Source organism: Bactrocera latifrons, unplaced genomic scaffold (assembly GCF_001853355.1).
Source record: "Bactrocera latifrons isolate USDA-ARS-PBARC rearing strain unplaced genomic scaffold, ASM185335v1 scaffold_14, whole genome shotgun sequence".
In the NCBI taxonomy this organism is placed as follows: Eukaryota; Metazoa; Arthropoda; class Insecta; order Diptera; family Tephritidae; genus Bactrocera; species Bactrocera latifrons.
Window position 1 is genome coordinate 1571257 of NW_017534852.1, and position 20470 is coordinate 1591726.

The 20470-nt window shown below is 34.5% G+C and overlaps 1 protein-coding gene across 3 annotated transcripts in view; it reads right to left on the minus strand.

Annotated features, from left to right (window-relative positions):
• Positions 1 to 1716: 1716 nt before the first annotated feature.
• LOC108965464 (mucin-5AC) overlaps positions 1717 to 20470 on the minus strand; it is a 24246-nt gene continuing 5492 nt past the window's right edge. For 2 of the 3 annotated variants that reach the window (XM_018927905.1, XM_018927904.1), the window contains exons 2-6: positions 10970 to 11203; positions 9172 to 9403; positions 6976 to 7184; positions 6313 to 6484; positions 1717 to 4187 (exon numbers count right to left, since the gene is read on the minus strand). In XM_018927905.1, coding sequence (XP_018783450.1) covers positions 2469 to 4187; positions 6313 to 6484; positions 6976 to 7184; positions 9172 to 9403; positions 10970 to 11172 — 2535 coding nt within the window. In that variant the 5' untranslated portion in view covers positions 11173 to 11203 and the 3' untranslated portion in view covers positions 1717 to 2468. The remainder of the gene's footprint in view (positions 4188 to 6312; positions 6485 to 6975; positions 7185 to 9171; positions 9404 to 10969; positions 11204 to 20470) is intronic. The other variant, XM_018927906.1, reaches the window with a different exon arrangement.

A 20470-nucleotide genomic window follows, 5' to 3' on the forward strand; every position in this document is an offset into this window, starting at 1 on the left:
AAAGAGGGTGAACGGTATGTGAGTAGAGAGCAAAAAAATATATTTTTATACAGTTGAACGTATCACCATAATTCACAAAACAATGACTTAAAGTTAGAGAGATTTCGAGTTAAGGAAGGAAATTTGTATGAAATTGACTTCGATTGTCAATTCAAGAGTTCGAGTTTTGGCGAACTTCGAGATATGTATAGAAGTTCGAGTTATGGAAGTTCAACTGTATATTTGCTGTAGCCTGCCGCTGACGAAATTTTTGTTTGAAACTTTTAACCAGACTTAGTGGACTTATTTCATTTTAATATTCCTACAACTGTTATGTACTCTTTGGTAATTTTAAGGGTTTAAATGGGTTTTCTCGTATAAATGTCCTTGTCGGGCCTTCGAAACACTTCCCACTGTCCGTTGAAAACAGCATGGAAATCTGACCATGCCACAAAGGTCCTTATAGTGTGCAATCGCCTGGTAAATCCTGGGCTTGCAAATTAAGGATTGTCAGGTGGATGTACACTATGTAAAGGATCGTTATATATGGACGGTTGCATGGGCTTCGAAAGCATTGGTGAGACTGCAAAGACATGTCTGTGTATCGAGTGCAATGTCTACGTGTCTTAATATCTTATGAAAAGAGCTTCTCTTACAAGACATGGCGTAGAGAGAATAAGAATATATAAAATCGATTCATTACTTCCCTTACCCCCCATATATGTACACTATGATTTCCAGTCGACTTCATGCAAATAATGATTTGAAATACATACCTACATATATTGTGATAAAAAAAGTACAAGGAAATTGTAAATAAAGCACAATATAATTCATTATTCATCAATATTCATATTGTCGCCTTCCCACCAGATGTAATAGACATATGCCAACGACTTTTCATAAGCACTTTTTGGAATTGTCTTCAGCTGCTTCAGCGACTTTTGTTTTATCTCTTCGATCGACTGAAAACGGTAATTTGAATTTGGGGAACAAGAAAAATTCACACGGAGATGCGTGTTTGCTTTTACATTCGTACTTCTTTTGAAAATATTTAGCTTTATTGCGACGAGTCGAGCAAGAACGCCTTCCATACCCAAAATATTCACCAAAATCATTACAACGGATTCGTGAGATCTGTCGAGCTCTCTTGCCATATCCCTAGCACTTACCGGACGATTTTCAAGCACTATATCCTCCATTTTTTTTTAAATATTTTCATCAGTTTCCCGAACGAGGCATGTCTTCAACGATCTTTCGACTGTCTTAGAAGGCTTTGTACCACTCGTAGGCTTCTGTTTTTGATACAATTGAATCACCGTTAGCCTTTTCCAACATTTGCAATGATTCCGCACACGAAATTTGGTTAGAAATATAATTGTTGAGACCAATTCTTTATTCGCAATAGTGAGGTGTACCGACTGAAGCAGCTGCTGTAAACAAACTGGTTGACAGATAGCTCTCATATTTGGCACAGTAATGAAGGACAGCCTTATAAATTTAGCAAACTATATTTTTTTAAATATCGTTTACCCGGGGAGTTTAATTAAAATTTCCGTGTGTTTTTTTATCCCAAAGTATTTAGGTGTCTTGTGCCCAGTAAGCGAGTAAAGACAAACAAATTGTTCTCGATCAAATTTATTGTCAATCATATACTTGTATTATGCGATTTATACATAAATATACAAACATATACATACACATATTAAGAAAACCGTTATTTGTAATATTACCCAATAATTTGAACTGGGTAATATAAATTTATTTATTTAGTCTAGAAACTAAGCAGACAATTGCACATTTAGCTCAGTATAATAAAGTTTAAAGTACCAGTTATGTTAATGATTAATATAAATATATTTAAATTTAATTAAATACATATATATGTATGCTACCACTGTGGCAGCTGTACCGTTACACATTAAATGGAGCCAACATTGCGTTTTAGATCCTGCGCGCTCACTCACATATCTGACTACATACATACATGTATGCATATGCATATGCATATTGCATGTACATATGTAGATATCCTTGGTAGATCTCTTTGGTAGATATAATGCTCATTAATTAAAATAATGCAAAATAAAATTATTATAATTATTAACAAAAATTGCTTTGAGCAGAGTGCACCATCAAGTACAATAAATTGGAGAAGAAAATGATATGGAGCACTCTGTTAATAAACAAATTTACTCGTTTAGCGAGGACGCCGTTGAGCAGACATAGCACCTCATTTGGATACAAAAATATAGATATATATTCGCCTAAAAGTATGCAATATACTTAAATTTCCGTGACACGAAGCATAGCTTTAGGCGCATTTTAATTATCAATTTAAGACAATTTTGTATTCTCCACATATTTACTGACATCTCTTGTAAATTACATTATTAATCCATCCGAATGTAGTAAAGAGGTGTGTGAAACTTTATTTTCACTTTAAAATTACTACCACTAGTAAAGAAAATCATAGATGAACTATTTCCTCATTGTTCCGACAGGTTCTTGTTACGCTTAGGTTTCGGCACCGGATTCCAATCGAGATTAGAAGTTGTTGGCGATTGTTCCCTATAGTCATATTGCACCTCTTTCTTTACTGTACATTTTTTAAATATTTCATTATTGTTCAGTTTTTGTGGATCTTGTGCAAGACCGCTACCATCGCCGTTTACATTATCATTCATTGGTGTTGCAGCTGCTGTCGATGTTGTAGGTAAATCGTCGTTTTGCCCACCAAACGCTGTGCCATTATCGTTAGGTTCTGTGCGTTGTATCTCTCTGGCGAGATTTCTTTCAACCGCCGATGGACCGCTAAATTTGCGCTGTGGCAAAGGCGTACCATTAGCGCTGTTCGGTCCGATGGATAAACTCGAGCCATTGTGTGCTGTATCTTTGTGCGCGGATGCGTTTAACAAACGTTGACTTCTGTTAATCGATTCAATGATATCTTTGACGGATTTACGTTTTTCGGGTGGCACATTCTTTTCGAGTGGTGCCAGCGATGATTTCTTCCATTCCATATATGAAGTGGTCGGCTTGGGTCGATATAATGATTCGAGCACTTCCTCTCGCAGCTCTGTGGTCGATTGTGTTTGGTGCACGGTTGCCGTCACATTCGTAACTGCACAATTCTTAACGTCGTTAGGCGAAGCCATTTCTTTTTCTAGTAAATCTTCGTGTGATTCTGTGATGGTTAGCACTGTTGTGGAAGTGGTGGGTACTGCTTCTGGTTCCACTGCACTTTCTATATTTTGTTTCACGATATTTAACGAATTCTCTGTGTCGGCTTCTATGGGCATGTTTTTTTGTGCATGTTTCGTAAGTGTGCTTTGACGTACTGGAGGCACAGGACTTATGGGTGGCTCCCGATGTTCTCTCAGTATTTCCTTATGTTCAATGGTTGTTGTGCTTGTAATACCTCGGGCTGGTTTGTGAATTTCAGCAATGTGTGGTTTAGTGGCCACAGTGGGTTTCACAGCTGATGGTGATGTCGTAGCTCTAGGTGTGATGGTGTCTTCGGTAATACGTAGCTCGTCAGTTTCTGGAAATTTCAACGGCTCTGAAGTATGTAATGTAATTTTTGCTTTCTTAGTGGAGTCACGTCGTGTGGCAGGCGGTGTAGTAAGAGTAAATGATGTTTTTGCTGTAATCGGTTGCTTTGGTTCGGGCGAACGAGTTTGACTGCTACGAAAACTTGTCAACTGATTGGCTTCGTTAGACCGTTTAGCTGCTGTTGGAGTTTGTGGAGTACCTGTGTGAACATGTATACATTCCACATGTCCCACTTCCTGCTCCTTGCTCGATTGCGGTTGATTTGCATTTAATTGCACTTTTAAGCTATCGACTTCTAAACTTTCTTTCGTTTCGACTGTAGCAATTTCATCGGATTTTTGTTTATCCGCCATCGCAGTAGTTTCTGGTGCACCGTGGCTAGAACTTGGCGGCGCGTCCTCACGTAAAGGTTTAGTAACGTCATTTTCTTTTATTACGGCAGTACTACTAGTTTGTTCGTGTTCCGTTTGTTGATTTGTTGTGGCGGTTGGAGTTGTTTCCGCCGTGTCGTCATTTGTTGTTTTAACGAAATTTTCTATAGCAGCTGTAAGGTTTGCAATATCCATGCATTCTTCTATGCGCAGTTCAGGTAGCGGTTGCGGCGGTTGTGACATATCGAGACTAGAATCCGCAGACGAGTAAGTATTGTTGACCTATTCAAAAAAAAAAAACGTTTTGTTTAAGAAAATTTAGTGTAAAAAAAGTTAAATAAATATGTTGTGAACAAATGCTTTAAATTTTATAAATATTTATTAAAATTCCAAAACACCTGAGTTCGATCATTCAAATGGGATGTATGAATGAATCATCCTTACATAACAGAATATTTTATCATTCTAAACCTCAGAATTTAGGCATGTTACAATAATATGATAAGATCTTTACTAGAGGAAACTTATCGAAAGAGTACCATTTCCGTCGAGTTTAGAGTACTTTTTTAAAGTAGGATTGACGCAGCATTCTTTTCATACGTATAGAGTACATATCTATGTACATTAGAGCAGGTTGATTTCCAGGGAGCTCAAAAAAAAAAAAAATAAAAATCTCGTATTTGGCTATCCAAAAACCGACAGACAGATGGACATGACTAAATGGACTCACCTCGTCACGCTGATTATTCCAATATATAATATACTTTATAGTTTTTTGTACGTTTCCTTCTGGGTCTTATAAATTCGTGGCAAACTTAACATACTCTGTTCATGTGGACCCTGACCCTGCAGTCTCCACACGCTAAGAATAGGGTTACCATATTTCCTGATTTGTCAGGAAATTGCCTGATCTTGACCTTCGGCACTGATCCCCTGATTTTCGTGAAAAATACATTGATTAACACCTGGTTTCCTCCTGAATCGGCGATTTTTTTCAAATTTTTTTTTTAACGAGTGCTTGACAAAAAGTGAGCATCACAGCGTTTTAGTCTAGATTCGAACAATGGTATTCATTTTATATACCCCTAACTAAATCGAAAAAATGGCCTAAGAAAAAAAAAACGATGGAGTTGGGCGGTTGGGTAAAAGTTGATGACCGAATTCGATTAAAATGGGGGGAGGGGGACGGGGATGGTAGATACATATGCAACGGGACGAATTTTGACTCAGACCGATATGGTAACCCTAGAAGTTGCGTACGTCCGATAACTTCATGGCGACGTATCGTAGAAGGCGACTTGAAAGGCTCTTTATTACCTGGAATAGTCTATCGCAACTGGTAAAATATCGGAACGACCTCAATGATTATTTTGGTTCTACGCTTCAAGCGGAATTAAAGAAAATACTATAAAATAGGTGATCAAAGTAGATATACTTTTTTCAATAGCCTTTTTTGATAAATTCCGTGTGAGTCGTGTCAAGCTCTAATGTTTTTATTTTTTAGTCAGAATTGGTTGGCTTTTCGTCAGGGAAAGACTTACTTTTGAACAATGTTTACAAATTTTCATATTTATTATCCCGTGTTTCGCGGGCCTCGCTCAACTTACAGTTAACATAATCGGCCTACTGAGCCCATCTTGGGACCAGCACTCATTATTGGATAATATACGACCGAATAGAGCGAACTGAGTATTGGAACGACTTGGCGAACTTTACGTCGAAATTATAAATTAAAATAATACAGAATACAGCTTGTGCAAGAGCTGAAGTCGAGTTAAATTTTGTTCAGCGATGAGACTCATTTTTTGCTCAATGGCTATATAAACTAGCACAATATCCATATTTGGGACGAAGAGCAACCTGAAGAGATTCAAGAGCTGCCATTTCATTTAAATGCAAACAACGGTTTGATTTGTGGCCCAATGGAATCATCGGTTCATATTTTCTCAAAAATGTTGGCAGTGACAACATAACCGCCACTTCTGGCACATAGCATCAATCGTGCCACCGAGATCGTGTGATACTCGTATCACACCGTTTCTGCAAATTCTAAAGTCTATACGGACAATCCCGCTTCGATTCAGGCCTTGGAGCAAAACATAACGGGTGTCATTTGTCAATTACCAGTCGAAATGCTTGAATGAGTCATCGAAAAATGGACTTAACGGATGGACCATCTAAATCGTAGCCACGGACAACATTTGAAAGAGATAATCTTCAAAAAATAAATACCAAAGAATGTTCTTTGGAATGAATATAAACATTCCCCATTAAATTGAAGTTTCTGTGTTTTTTTTTTTTAAAGTAGGGAACCTCAAAATGGATCACACTTTAAATGTGGATCAGCAATGAATACTTTGTGACTTTTTAAAAATGAACGGAATTTATGAAATACTATATGTCTTACCACAATGGTTGGCGGCGCAGGTGCACGACGTTTTTTACGGTGTATTCGTTGTTTAATGGGTGTTGAAGTGATCATCTCTCTGTCACCGGCCAGTGAGACATCTTCATTATTTTCCTCGTCATCATCGTCAGTTTCAAATGGATTTGTGCTTGCCATACTAATTTGCGATGATCTAATTGAGTGTTTGGCATAAAAAAAAAAAATGTAAATAACCAAAAATGAAAAAAATGCACAATTAACACTTTCACACAAATGCAATTTATGTAGGTAAACATTGTAATATTAACGTAAATAAACAGGTTTAGACATATTCGCAGATGGGGTGAGACACAATCGTTGAGTAATCCTTAACCATGAGAATAAATTAATACAAACGCACACATATACACAAATTTAAAACTTATATACATTTATATAATCGCGTTTATAAATCGCTCTAAATCCGAATTTTTGGTGATTTATACAGATGTGTGTACAGATATAAAGGCACAACCGTGACGAGACATACATATGTACGTATGTATATGTGGTATATAACAATCAAACCCACAGTTAATCACAGATTTATAAGAAAGTTGTTGTTGTTATTCCCTTGGAAAAGCAATTCCTATGGCGCCAAACGTAAACGAAAACGAAACGGAACGTAATGTAGCGTGAACTCACCCATGTGATAGACCAATGCCTGCACCGATATCAGAATTACGGAGTGGCTGTGGCGTCACAGACCCACCGTACACATACCTTCTTGGTTGTGGCACCGGTATTGTGCGTGAATAGCTATTGTTGTGATTGTTGGATTTTGTGCCCATCACCTGTATAGTACTGCGATACTGATTATTTCGATTGAAATCCAAATGTGAGCTGCCATTATCCTGTAAGAAAGAGTAAATGATAACATGTTTTATTACATAATAAATAATATGTAAATATAAATAAAGATGTGATATTATTATTACTTTCTTTCTCAATATAAATTTGAATATGATATAGCAGTATTAGTTTAACTTATGCAACAGTTATCAAGTCTTGGTTTCGTTATAATAATCTTGATCTTGAAATATGTATGTAGGTATCAGTAAGCAGAAGATAGTGACAAATATTGACATATTTTAAATATTTTAGGTCGTACCATAAGCCAAGCGAAATAAACTCACTATATACTAGTATTGTATACATACATATGTATATGTTATACAAAATTCAACACGAAAGATGAAAGCCGTGATATTGGCTATATTGGGTCATATGAGCGAGTCTCATCCATTTAGCCACAAAACCTTATGATGTTCTAAAACAATTTCACGTCGTTCATTTAATTTCATTAGGGTAACCAAAGCATATAAAAATGCAATGTGCGTCCCAAATAACCGAACTATATATTAGATTTAAATCATATAACTTGCATTATTAAAAATATATATATGAACCTAACTTTTTGCAAATCAGAAAAAAAAAAATGTATAAATAGCAAATAAAAAATGTGTATGAAACCAACAAAACAAAAAAAAAAAMAAAAAAAAAAAAAAAAAAAAAAAAAAAAAAAAAAAACACTTATATAGCACCTTTATGCTCGTCAAATGGTAATTGATTTGGTTTGTATGACAGCTATATATTTTAGTGGTCCGATCACAACAGTTTCTGCGAAGATTGCTTAATGCTTTCTTTAGGAGAAAAGGACGCATGTCAAATTCGGCAACATACAGATGATCATGGCTAACTGGTCTTCGTGGCAAACTTAATATAGCTTGTTCAGGGCATAAGAATTCGCTAAGACATACGAATATATGAGAAAAGCTTATGGTATTGATTGTATAAGTCGAATTAAATTTATGCGTGGTTTTACAGTTCTATGGATTTGAATGATAACCAAAGGAGAGGTCCCTCAGAAACAATTAATCCTTCTGAAAAAGTCCAAAAAAATTGTCCGTAAAATTATTTTTACCGATAAAATTTTTTTACAGAATTTTTACTGAAGGATTACATACGAGTAAAAACACTGGTTGGCGTATTTTTTTAAGTCGTCAATGTAGTTGAGGAAGTAGTCCAGACTTCCGATGCAGCAATTTTCAGACATGTATGGACCGCCATTCACAGTGGGGCCATTAATAGCTTCACCGACTCTCTCTCAGTAAATCGCATACTTAGAGTCAAACCTTCACCCATTACAAACAAAGAAATCAAGTTGACGCGAGAATCGAGAGTTACCCTTGCACAATTTTGTTCTGGATTCTGTAGCAGGTTAAGCTCCTATTTATCCAGAATCGACTTTAGCATATCAAACATATGTCCAGCCATCTTAAACCCCTCGGCCTATGGTCTGACCCCGTCAGAACAGCACGTTTCCAGGGCCTTATTTAATCCTTACCATCTTAATGGGGATTAAGCAACTATTACAACAACACCTACAGTAAAAACATTCCTTTGAGAATTTCAATTGAAGATTTGTGTAAAAGAAAGATCTTTGCTCCACATGAATTAAGCGATGTTAAGGTATTTAGTAAACATTTATTACTGTCACTTTACTTTTAATTTCAAAGAACTTGTACTGGAATTACATCTTCTTGACCTATGAATTTAGTAAGTTTAGTGAAATTTTGACTAAATGATCGAAAATAGTTATGCATAATCGAAGAGCGTCGCTCGGTTACAGGTTACTTTAATTTACTTTATAGTACTTAGGCTATAGTATTTAGAACATAATCGCGTCCATTCAAAAATACCAAATAACTTATTAGAAAAAGTCTCTAAATTATAATTTAATCTTGGTTATATGTATATAATGGGTGTCAATAACAAATTATTTAGCTGTATAATGTAAAATGGGTTCGTATTTGAAAGTATGATTCTAATTTGTTTTACCTTTGCAGAAGCCACATTTTGCAGTGAACTCCTGTATGCCGCATTACGTTGAAAGCTCTCATTGATGCCTGCTGGTGTGGAGTAACGTGTGCGATAATCGGGTAAGCTAAGATCATTTCCATTCAACGTATTATATGGCTGCAGATCTCGACGTAGTGGTGGTGGGCTTTCTGATGTTTTGTTAATGCCCAAAGTTGAGGACTTCTTCTTAAGGCGGAATGACTTAAACGTCCTGTAAGTTAAAATAAACAGCGTTTAATCTAACTTTTGAATGATTATAGTGAAAGTTATGAGATTTCGTAGCATAAGAGACTTAACCAGAGGAAGTAATGTTGAATGTGGTGCCGATAAATCGACTTTAGCTAACTGGATGGTGAGACTCAGAGACAACTCTTCGGACTCATGATGCTCTCGTGCTAAGTTGTTCGATGAAGGGAAACATATTCTACCAGGAGATAAATAACTCTGAACTAAATAATAATGAAAGGTATATCAAGTAACCTCAAATTGGTTTGAAAGGAAATATATATTAAAAAACTTCGCGGAAAGTGTTCGACGTTTTCAAATGCAATCGATTGCTAAAATAGTCGGTAGATAACAGAATTATAGGATAATTTTTCTCAGTCCATATAGCGCTTTCTAATGCTAATTCGTTAAGGAAAATTGCTTCATATAAATATAGGGTTTTGCAATAAGAGTGATATGATTTCTTAAAAAAAAGCACACTGATTGTTAAGGAAATTCCAAATTTTTTATTTACTGTTATGTACAATCGACCATACAACTAAGTTCTGAATATAACATCATTCAAATGGCCTCCACTACTTCTTTCGAAGGAACGAATTCTTAATTTTCGACTACTTCATATGTCATGGATAGATATTAATTTATAAAGCTTGAAGACAGTCTGGTTTCTTGCTAAAGGCCAATGACTTCAAATAACCCTACAAGAAGTAATATAATGGTATTAAATCACAACTTCTTTGATTTCTTCTTCTAGCACGAGTTATGTGGCACGTAATTTTATCTGGTTGAAACCAGCTTTTGTCAAGATCAGCTTCTCCCAATAGCGACTGTAAAAAGTTGGTTATTTCCGATCTATACCGCTCTCCATTCCCGATAATGATGGCATCAGCTTCATTTCGAAGAAAGTACGGAGTGATGAGTCCTCCAGACCAAAAACCGTTAACCGTTAATTTAGATGAATGTAATTATAGTTCATGAATAATTTGTGGATTTTTTTCGCACTAGAATGAGGCTGGCCAATTCTTGAGAACGTCTTGGAATTGAAAAATTGGGGTCTTTAGCAATACTTGCTGAACGGTATCAATATTTTTATTACTTCGAACGGTTCTTTGTCTTATTGGCCCTTGAACATTATGTAAAGAAAATGTACGCTCGAAATTTTTAACAATTCAAAGAGGAGTGAGCACATGTGAACAAATATTAAGACTATAAATATTAAGAAAACTTCCTGGGTTCTTGCAATCAAAAAAAAATATATATATATAAATTCTGATATATTAAAAATGGCAGAAACGACACTTAAAAAATCATATTATGTCATCCCTGTGGAAAAACCAAGTAGCTTAAAAAAAAGGTTCGGCTTTAGTATATCGTGCCAGGATTTTGGGAATAAAATGGGTATGGTCAGAGAGAGAAGATTCTCCATATCAAGAAATATATATATACTAAATTCTTCCCAAAATAAAAAAGGTATATTACTTAATCTTAGAACCTGTAATTGAGTTCAGATATATATCATACCAAAGTATAAAAGTATATACAATTTACTTACCATACATCTTTCAAACCACCTAAAGAAAAACTGTTGCGGCGACCGCTTCCGTTGTTGGATTTATTTATTTTCCAGAAGCGCAAACGTTTGTGCTGTTCATCCTCGTAGAATGGATTGAGGTGTTCGGGGTAGTTATAGATGGATACTTGGCTTGTGGAGCGACCGTTTCGCATAACGAAAGCATCACCATTTAAGCTTGTCATAACGGCGGCAATCAAATGCCTGCGTTAATATCTAAAGAATATTAAAAAATATTATAACTATATTTGTGTGCATTCATATTTTTTTGTTCTTAATTAGATAGCCCGTGAAAGTAGCATAAATGTAAACAATCGTCGACGACGACAACGCAACGAATAATTTGCGCTTAAGGAATATTTATGAACCATAATTAGGCTTAATTGATGCTTACAGTTAAGTGCTTAGATAATCTTCACCCCTCATTTGGGTTGCTTGTCCTCATCTAATAGAGATTATAAATTGAGGAACTCGCAAGTTTTAAGCAGATTCTGAACTTGTTCATGGTCTCAATGTCAGATTTGACCTTTTTTTGATTTTGGCACATTTAGTGTGACGGACTAAAAAAAGGGAATTTTGGCAATTAAAAAAAGCAACCGTATCAATTATTCTAAAACTTTAAATATAATTTATATATATTTTAAGAATATAAACAATTATGAAGCAACAGTGATTCCGTCCTTCAACCTAACGATTTTCTACTAAAAAATGTTAATCCAGAAGCCATTGTTGAAACACGGTTTCATCCTCAAAAACTCATTATTTCTTGTGACCAACGAGCAGATGTGAGTCCATATTTCTTCAAAACTGAATCTGGATATAATATTATAGTCGATTGAGGACAGTATGAAGCCATGACTGAAAATGGAACGTACAAACATATGTAACTTTCATCTTCAATTACTTTTTATTCAAAGGAGAGGTTGTGATATGATTTTGAAATACATCCGACTTTTTTATAACTCTGCCAATATTTAATAAAGGTTCAACAATCTATAGTAAAGTAAAATAATTAAATTAGAAAGAATCTGAACTCCTTTAATGGGTCATTTGGATATATCTTTAATCCACGAAATTCTCGAGATACTTATATGTAGATAATACTTAATGATTTATCAAAGAGTTTCACGGAAAGCCTGAGAGATACACAAATACATTAAGTGTGGGGCCAGCGCCGCATGGCATGAAAGTTACCGTGTGTATTGCTAAATTCAGAAGGATAGGATTCTTCAATACCCTTTTATAACAACAAATTGGTATCTTCTAAAATTATGGGCGCATATTAAATTAAGAAATAGGAGATAGAGTATAATAGTTGTGTTCACGGTTTTATTATTGTTATATATAATATATGTAAATATTCCGGATGACGAGAAAAGTTGAATTCCGGCTGACTGTCTGTCTGACCGTCAGTCCGTAAAAATTGAGATATCTTGATGAAATTTGGTATGATGGGCGTTATCGCCGCCCCACTGCCACGCCCACAAAATGCCATTAACAAATCATAAATTAAGATATAAAACTGTAATTTGGCACAGAGGATCGCAGTACCAAGGTACTCCTTGGAAAAAAAGTTTTGAAAAAATAGTCGTGGCCACACCTTCAAATAAGTTTAATGCACATATCTCCTAAACCATTAAAGTCACAACAACCGAGTTTACCCGGCTCACATACTCCTACCGACAGAGTCCGTTGTGATTTACGTGAGTACCTGCCTGCGGAGGCCTACCTTAACGGTGCTTTCTATTGGAGAAAAAAGTAAAGTGATAAGTGCAGAATGCACTCATATTTTGGTTCCAATTGGTTCGGGTGGAAGGAACCCTAGCCGCCTTGGTCAAATTGAAACCGTCCTAAAACCTCTGCCGTACTCTGGGTCCGGCACCCGGCCGCAATGCGGCTCCTTACCGGACAAAATGCCCTGCCTGCACTTAGGTTTAAACCGCAGGGGGGGAGGGGGGTCCTCCTACCGAAAGAAATAGGATGATAAGCCCGCTCACTCCCCATATAACGGTACTGTTAAAAATTACTAAAAGCTCGATACAGCAATAACTAAATAAGCCAATAAAAATTGGACGAAGAGCGTGGCACCGCCCACTTTGTGGTGAAATCACATATCTCTGGACCCGACCGACTGATTCGGACATAATGTAGTACCCGCAATTCCTCCTTATGCTAAAAAATTTCCCAATTTGAAAATTGTTCAAGCCCCTAGGTACCGAATATGTTGACCACAGTCAAAGTATGGGATAATCAATTGAAATTCAGAGAAAAAGTTTTCCTGATAATAATATCTCTTTGTATTGAACATGAGTTGAATCGGGTCAATACTTCTCGAACTTTCTTCCTGGTATGCTGCATATATCGGCCAATATTTGAGATATCGCAAAGAAACTGAAAAAGCGCATTTAACTCATCACAGTGTGTCTTTGTGTCTAAAATAAATAAAATTTGGCGAAAACTTGACCTAGCTCCATATAACTAATATCAACAATTTCGTAAATGCGGTTGATTGTACTCCATATTTCCCAAATTTTTTTAGCGTGGGGCATGAAAAAACTAATAAAATCTGGTCGGTACTACTAGAACTCCAACCAAATATACTGCATACTCGTATAATTTTCGTATTCTCGTTTTTCTAATAAATCTTATGACGAATATGTTGGTCATCTATACTATTTATACATATAGTACTATATAACAATGTATGTATATATAAAATTGCTGGGATTCCGAACCTCTGGTTGACATTTTACATCTTAAGGTATTTTCTTGGCTTTGATTCCTGCAAGTTGCAAGAGTATAAAATGTTCGGTTGCACCGAACTTAGTTCTTTTTTACTTGTTGCGAATAGCTCCACGTAAACAATGCATAACACTCAAATAGTATTCCTTGTTTTCATATAAGTTTGCATGTAAACATTATGAATAACATTTGTTACCAACTGCCGCATAGTCACATGCAGCTGCGCCTTCCGAAATTAAATTACGTCATACAAAATATCCAGAATTTTATAAATATTTACAAATTTTATAAATATTCATGTATTCTTTTGATTATACAACAATAACGCTTTTTAGCTCTTCGTTAGGCGAAAATACCTTATCGCTAACACTTATGTTGTCGAAGAGGCTTTCGTTTGCCTTTCATTAATTTTGTTTAACTTTATCTAACTCGTTTTGTTAATTAAATATTCTTGTTACTTGCCGCTGCTTTAAAGTTGCAAATATCGAACTTATGAAATTTTGTTCAATGCAATAAAGCAAAAACGAAAGCAAAGTAAACAAAAAATCGTTTAAAGAATTCGCGTGGGTGCGATAAGATTCTAAATGTATTACCTTTGGCAAAATTACATAAATATATGAATTCAAAGATTTGAGGCAACTCAATATCGGTAACCAAATATGTATATACAAGGAAATCGACTTTATACCTAAATATAAGGTATAAAGTCGATTTTCTTATATATACATAAATATATACATATTTATATATATTTAAAAGAAAAATATATGTGTATATTATACGAGTAAATGTTATCGCTACATTTTTACAGAGGTGCACACTATCTAGCCTCTTCGCTTTATCAGCTTCGCAGTAACCACCTAACCTAAATATTGAAAGCAACTGATAAATCATTACTTTTTTATGCTCATACGTGTTGCAGTAAAGTTGTCTCTTGCCGGTCTCATACCGCCAAAAGTAAGAACTCGCACAAATTAATCAAAAATGAATACCCGAATATTTGTATCCACACCTCTTTAATAATGAACCATAATACAAAACGAAATAGCACATTTTGTATGGACTGATACTTTATTTTATATATTTTCTTCAGGTAAATAAATACTTATGTACACTGAAACATAAGTATTGTTAGGGCGTTTCCACTGGTGTGACGAAATGACAAAAAATTGTGTTGTTTTTCATGACGAGCTTTTAAAAAATTTGAAATAGTCTATAATGATAGATTTCAAAGTTTGAAGGAAGATTGCTCATGCTGTGCAAACGAAAGAGGCGCCCAACTTATCATAGCAAACTGTCAAATTTGCATAGTAATTGTTAATCAACCTGTGAAACCCTCTCTAAAAAGTATTGACGCAAAATTGATCGATTTTTTTCCGAAGATATCATTAATACATATATCGAATAGGAATTTTGGTCTAAATAAATTATCAAAATCAAAACATAAATATGGTATTATCCAAGAAATAGAATTATTTATTTGCAAGAATTAAATCTACTTGGGAAGCTTTTTTATTGGCTTTCAAGTTCATCATTGGCTCTCGAAGGGCAAGTGGTCAGAGCAATGATTTTATCAGATGCAAAATTTCTTTAGGCTATATTGGGTGCAGAGAAAGGGAAGCCCTGTTTAAATTATTTATGACATTGCTGAGGTATACTTGAGAACATATTTTCAAGCAATTTTTTTATCTTTTTTTTATGTAAAAGCACGATTGTTTCCAAATTGTGCAACAATGCCTTCCGACTACCAGGATGGCATGAAATATATTATTACTCACGTCAAGCCTTGAGTCTATGTTTACGACCCAGCCGATCAATCGGCCGTCAAAGCCGATACAAAATAAAGGTAATGTTGGCAGTTTGCTTTGATTATCGATAGGTGGTGCATTTCGAAATTCTTCCGACTGTCAACATGGAATACTAATTGAGTGTTATGCGTCATTTGCGCGAAACTATTCGTAAAGAGAGACTTAAATTATGGGTCGATCACTCTTGTTTTTAGGTCCACAATAATGCATCGTCGCAAACTGCATTCATTCACCGAATGCTACTGACTTCTACCTATTCAGCAAACTCAAACGACCGCTCCGTTTAAAACGTTTTGAGTCAATGTATTCAATTCAAAACGTGAATCGATACGCGAATGAAGACTAATCCGGAAATTGACAAATAAATTAGGAATATAATGAATAAATTCTCACAATTTTTGCTCATAGTACCTAGTATTTTTAGTATATAGGAGTGGGGGTAATTCGTAGACAAAATTTAAATAATTTTGGCATTAAACTGTAGAACTATATATTCAATAATATTAATTTTAATTAATTTTGCTAAGATATCTTGAATATATAGGAAGATAGGGGTAGTATTCACCCGATTTTATTTATTTTTGACAATACTATTAATAAAATTAAATGCTCTCAGAATTTCATTAGGGTACCTCACATACCATCTGCAATATATTATATAACATGAGGAGTACAGTCAACCGGATGTTGGAAAATTCCAATATTATGATGTATGAGGGCTAAGGAAGTTCTTGACCCAATTCAATCCATTTTTAAAGCACAGGCACACTATTAACTATAAGAATGAGACTCTCTCTGAATTGCAATAATGTAACTGGGCGCTTGAACAAATACTTTCCGATTTTGCCAATTTTTATACTTGATGTGGTATAACACACCTCAAATGTGCTGATGCGCAAAGTTTTGTTTCGATATATTCATTGGTGCTGATTCGTCTACTGGAAAGTGTAAGAATCATATTTATTATTATTCAAAGTTGTACTACAAGTATATGGGAAGTAGGCGTAGTTGTAGTCCGATTTCGCCCATTTTCACACTGTACCAAATAATGTTATGTACCATGTTGAAATAGGTTTGATAGCTCCGGATATATGTATGTAAGTATGTATAAATTTAAACTCTTGATTCTTTATATTGCATATACGGTGTACTATATAACTCTCTATCTATATCGATTAGTTTTAAGTGATACATACAACCGTTAGGGGAACAAAACTATAATATTATACTCTGTAGCATAGTGAACTGATTTCGCACTAAATTTTTATTGAAGAATAATATAGTCCTACTTCCTACTTATTTTGGGTGGATGTTAAAGAACTAAAAAAATATGTATGTATTTAATAATAATTAAATGGTTTACCCTAATGCCAGCGCGCATATAATAATGCACTTCAAGATCGTTCTTCACGACGTATGGGTAATTTTTTTATGGACAACTTTACGACTTTTTTGGAAATTGCTTGCCATTTTAAATCCCGGTTGCTCTCTATTTTCCATATATTTGGTAGAATTTCGCGGATACAAACTACAAATTTCCAATGCATTTTCGCATGTCAAAAAATGTTCGAGAGCACAATAAACTCATGTGTGAATGTATGTGCTCACATAAAATACAAACGGACATGTGCAAGTACATTCATAAGAAAACATCAACAAAGCTGTGCTAAAGCAAAGAGATAGGAATGCTAGCTAACACGAATAAGAAGAAATCGAATCGGATTTATATGAACCTATACGTCTATTTATAGCAAAATTACGCGTGCTACGAATGTATTATTGAATACTATGTATGTATGTATGTTATTTCATTTTGTTTTTGTTGATTATGTTCGTTTGCTGAATTTTGTATTGAAGCCGAAACAATTCTCATTGGAAGATCGGCCAATCAATAGATTTTGAATTTGTTTTAGTTCAACTACTTGTGCCGATTTGCATAGAAGCTGCTCTAAATATATGTATATGTGTGTAGGAATGTACATATATATGATACTTGCAAGTACAATATTTACATAATATATACATATATTTTGTAAATCGCTTGCTTACGTTTAATGACCATCAGTTCTTAATAAAAATACATACCTACAAGTAATCATGGTACAATAAATACTCCAAGTCTATATGTACGATTACGTATTCTATTTTGTATGTAAATGTGAGTACAAAACATGTATGGAAGTAAATTAAGTAAGTAAGAATCTTGTAAATAAGTATGTGTATGTATCAGAATGGCCTGAATAATTGATTGGCTCCAATGCTACAAATATAGCAAGGAAGATTCTTACGTTTTGAGTTAGAAAATTTCGTTACGAAAGAAATTAATGGAAAAATCCTATATTATAATTATTTTGGCTACTTTCCGTTTCAATTGTTATTTTTGAGCAATATGAAAATTAGCTCTTTAAAAGTGTCTTATTACCCTTGAAAACTAGTTTTTCAATATACACTTTTCTCACATTATAAAAGAGATAAAAATCAATAAATAAGGTTAGGTATTGGTCGAAATCGCCGATATCGTACCAAGCTAATAGTTGCCACAAAAACTGAACGATAAAAATCATGTTCTTATATGGCAAATTGTTTTATTTGATAATATATCGTCACGAAATTCGGCATGGACTATTATTAAAGGCAGAAATATAATTTTTGAAAGAGAAAAAATATCAGAAGGGATTCATATAGCATAAAGCGTAGCATAAATTCTTGAATGAACTATTTGTGAAGTTTTCGATGCAACCGAAAGTCAAGTTTTTTCTTGTCCCTTAACAATAAAGGCCACCCACTGGTAGACAAAAGGAAGTATCCAAGATTATATCTGACATGAAAACTCCTCTCATAAAACCCATCAGCCGATCTTAAACCGAAAATCATTAAGGTCTCGTCTAAGAGTGACAATTTATACTAAAAATATTCCAGCTTTCCTGAAGAAAACAAAATGCAGTTACGTGGTTACAGTTGCATACTTAAGGATCAGGTTTTCATAGAAATCTATTGATAAATACTTCTTGATAAGAGTGTTGGGATTTTCTGTACCGTGCTTATGGGGAATTTTGAGAGCTTTGGGACTGTTAGCATTTAGCTGAAAGGAGCAAACAATAGCATAGCAAAGTTTTTAACTTATTAGGGGAACAGATGAAAATTTACAGAAGAAAAGAATAGGATTGATATATTATTTTGAAAACTTTTGAATTTGGTGGCACAGTGGAGGGCAAATTTAGTGTGAATTAGCACCAACCTTCGACGAGGCGAAATTAACGTCAAGAGAAATTGCGCACCAAGCTCTGATTTCTTTAGTAAATATAGCATATAATACATCTAGACTCACATTTACAATAATATTGGAATATGAAAAATATTGCAATCGTTTTAAAAGTATAAAGGTATGAAATACATAAAATATCATATTTTATCTATGATTACTTCTAAAAGTTGCAATTTCTATGCATTGAGTATGAATACATCAGCTATAAATTACTAGTCATACAAATCCACATTATTTTTAATTTTTTTAATTATCATGCTTATATGCAATTCCACTTAATATTCCCTTTCGCTATGAAATGTCTTCTCTCGAATCTTAATGATTGCTATTACACACTAATAAATATCTCCAGAGAAAAGTATCAAATATTTCTCTGTGATTCATTATTTTTGTAGCTAATATTTGCACAAATGCATTTACAATAAATAAATAAACATTAAGGTGGTAACAAATTATACAGGAAAAGAAGAAAGCTCAAAAGTTGTTTTGTCATTATTGTTGTTGCAAGATCATGCAATATAATTGTTCTATACATTTTTTCTTTATTAATTTAAGTTTAAATTTTTCACAAATACAATAAGAGATAAGATTTTCGTATTAAAAATGTAAATCTGAGTGAGTTTGATATTAACTTGTTAAAAACAAGTAAGGAAGAGCTAAGTTCGGGTGTCACCGAACATTTTATACTCTCGCATGACAAGTTTCATCAAGATATCTCAATTTTTACCCAAGTTACAGTACGGACGGATAGACAGACATCCGGATTTCAACTCTACTCGTCACCCTGATCACTTTCGTATATGTAACCATATATCTGACGATATATACCGCTATTAGCAACTTTATTGCGAGAGTATAAAAATGATGCCATCTGAATTATAATACATAGAAATATCTGAGAGATTTACCGATATTTTCGGTGAAAAATTAGGTTAGGTTAGGTTAGGCACAGAGTTCTTCGTGTTCCATATCAGGGACCTTGAAAAGTTATAGTCCGATCACGACAATTTTTCCACAAGAGATACCTCAGCTCAAATACCGTATTTGTGTAAAGTTTTATTCCGCTATCATCATTGGTTCTTAATGTACATATATATTATAGAGAAGGCATCAGATGGAATTCAAAATAGCGTTATATTGGAAGAAGGCGTGGTTGTGAACCGATTTCATCGATATTTCGTACATATTATCAGGGTGTTAAGAAAATATTATATACTAAATTTCATTGAAATCGGTCAAGTAGTTCCTGAGATATGGTTTTTGGTCCGTAAGTGGGCGATGCCACGCCCATTTTCAATTTAAAAAAAGGCCTGGATGCAGCTTCCTTTTGCCATTTCTTCCGTAAAATTTAGTGTTTCTGACGTTTTTTATTAGTCGGTTAACGCACTTTTACTGATTTTCAACATAACCTTTGTATGGGAGGTGGGCGTGGTTATTATCCGATTTCTTCTTTTTTTGAACTGTATATGGAAATGCCTGAAGGAAACGACTTTATAGAGTTTGGTTTATATAGCTATAGTAGTTTCCGAGATTTGTATAAAAAACTTAGTAGGGGGCGGGGCCTCGCCCACTTTTCCAAAAATATTACCTCCAAATATGTCACTCCCTAATGCGATCCTTTGTGCCAAATTTCACTTTAATATCTTTATTTATGGCTTAGTTATGACA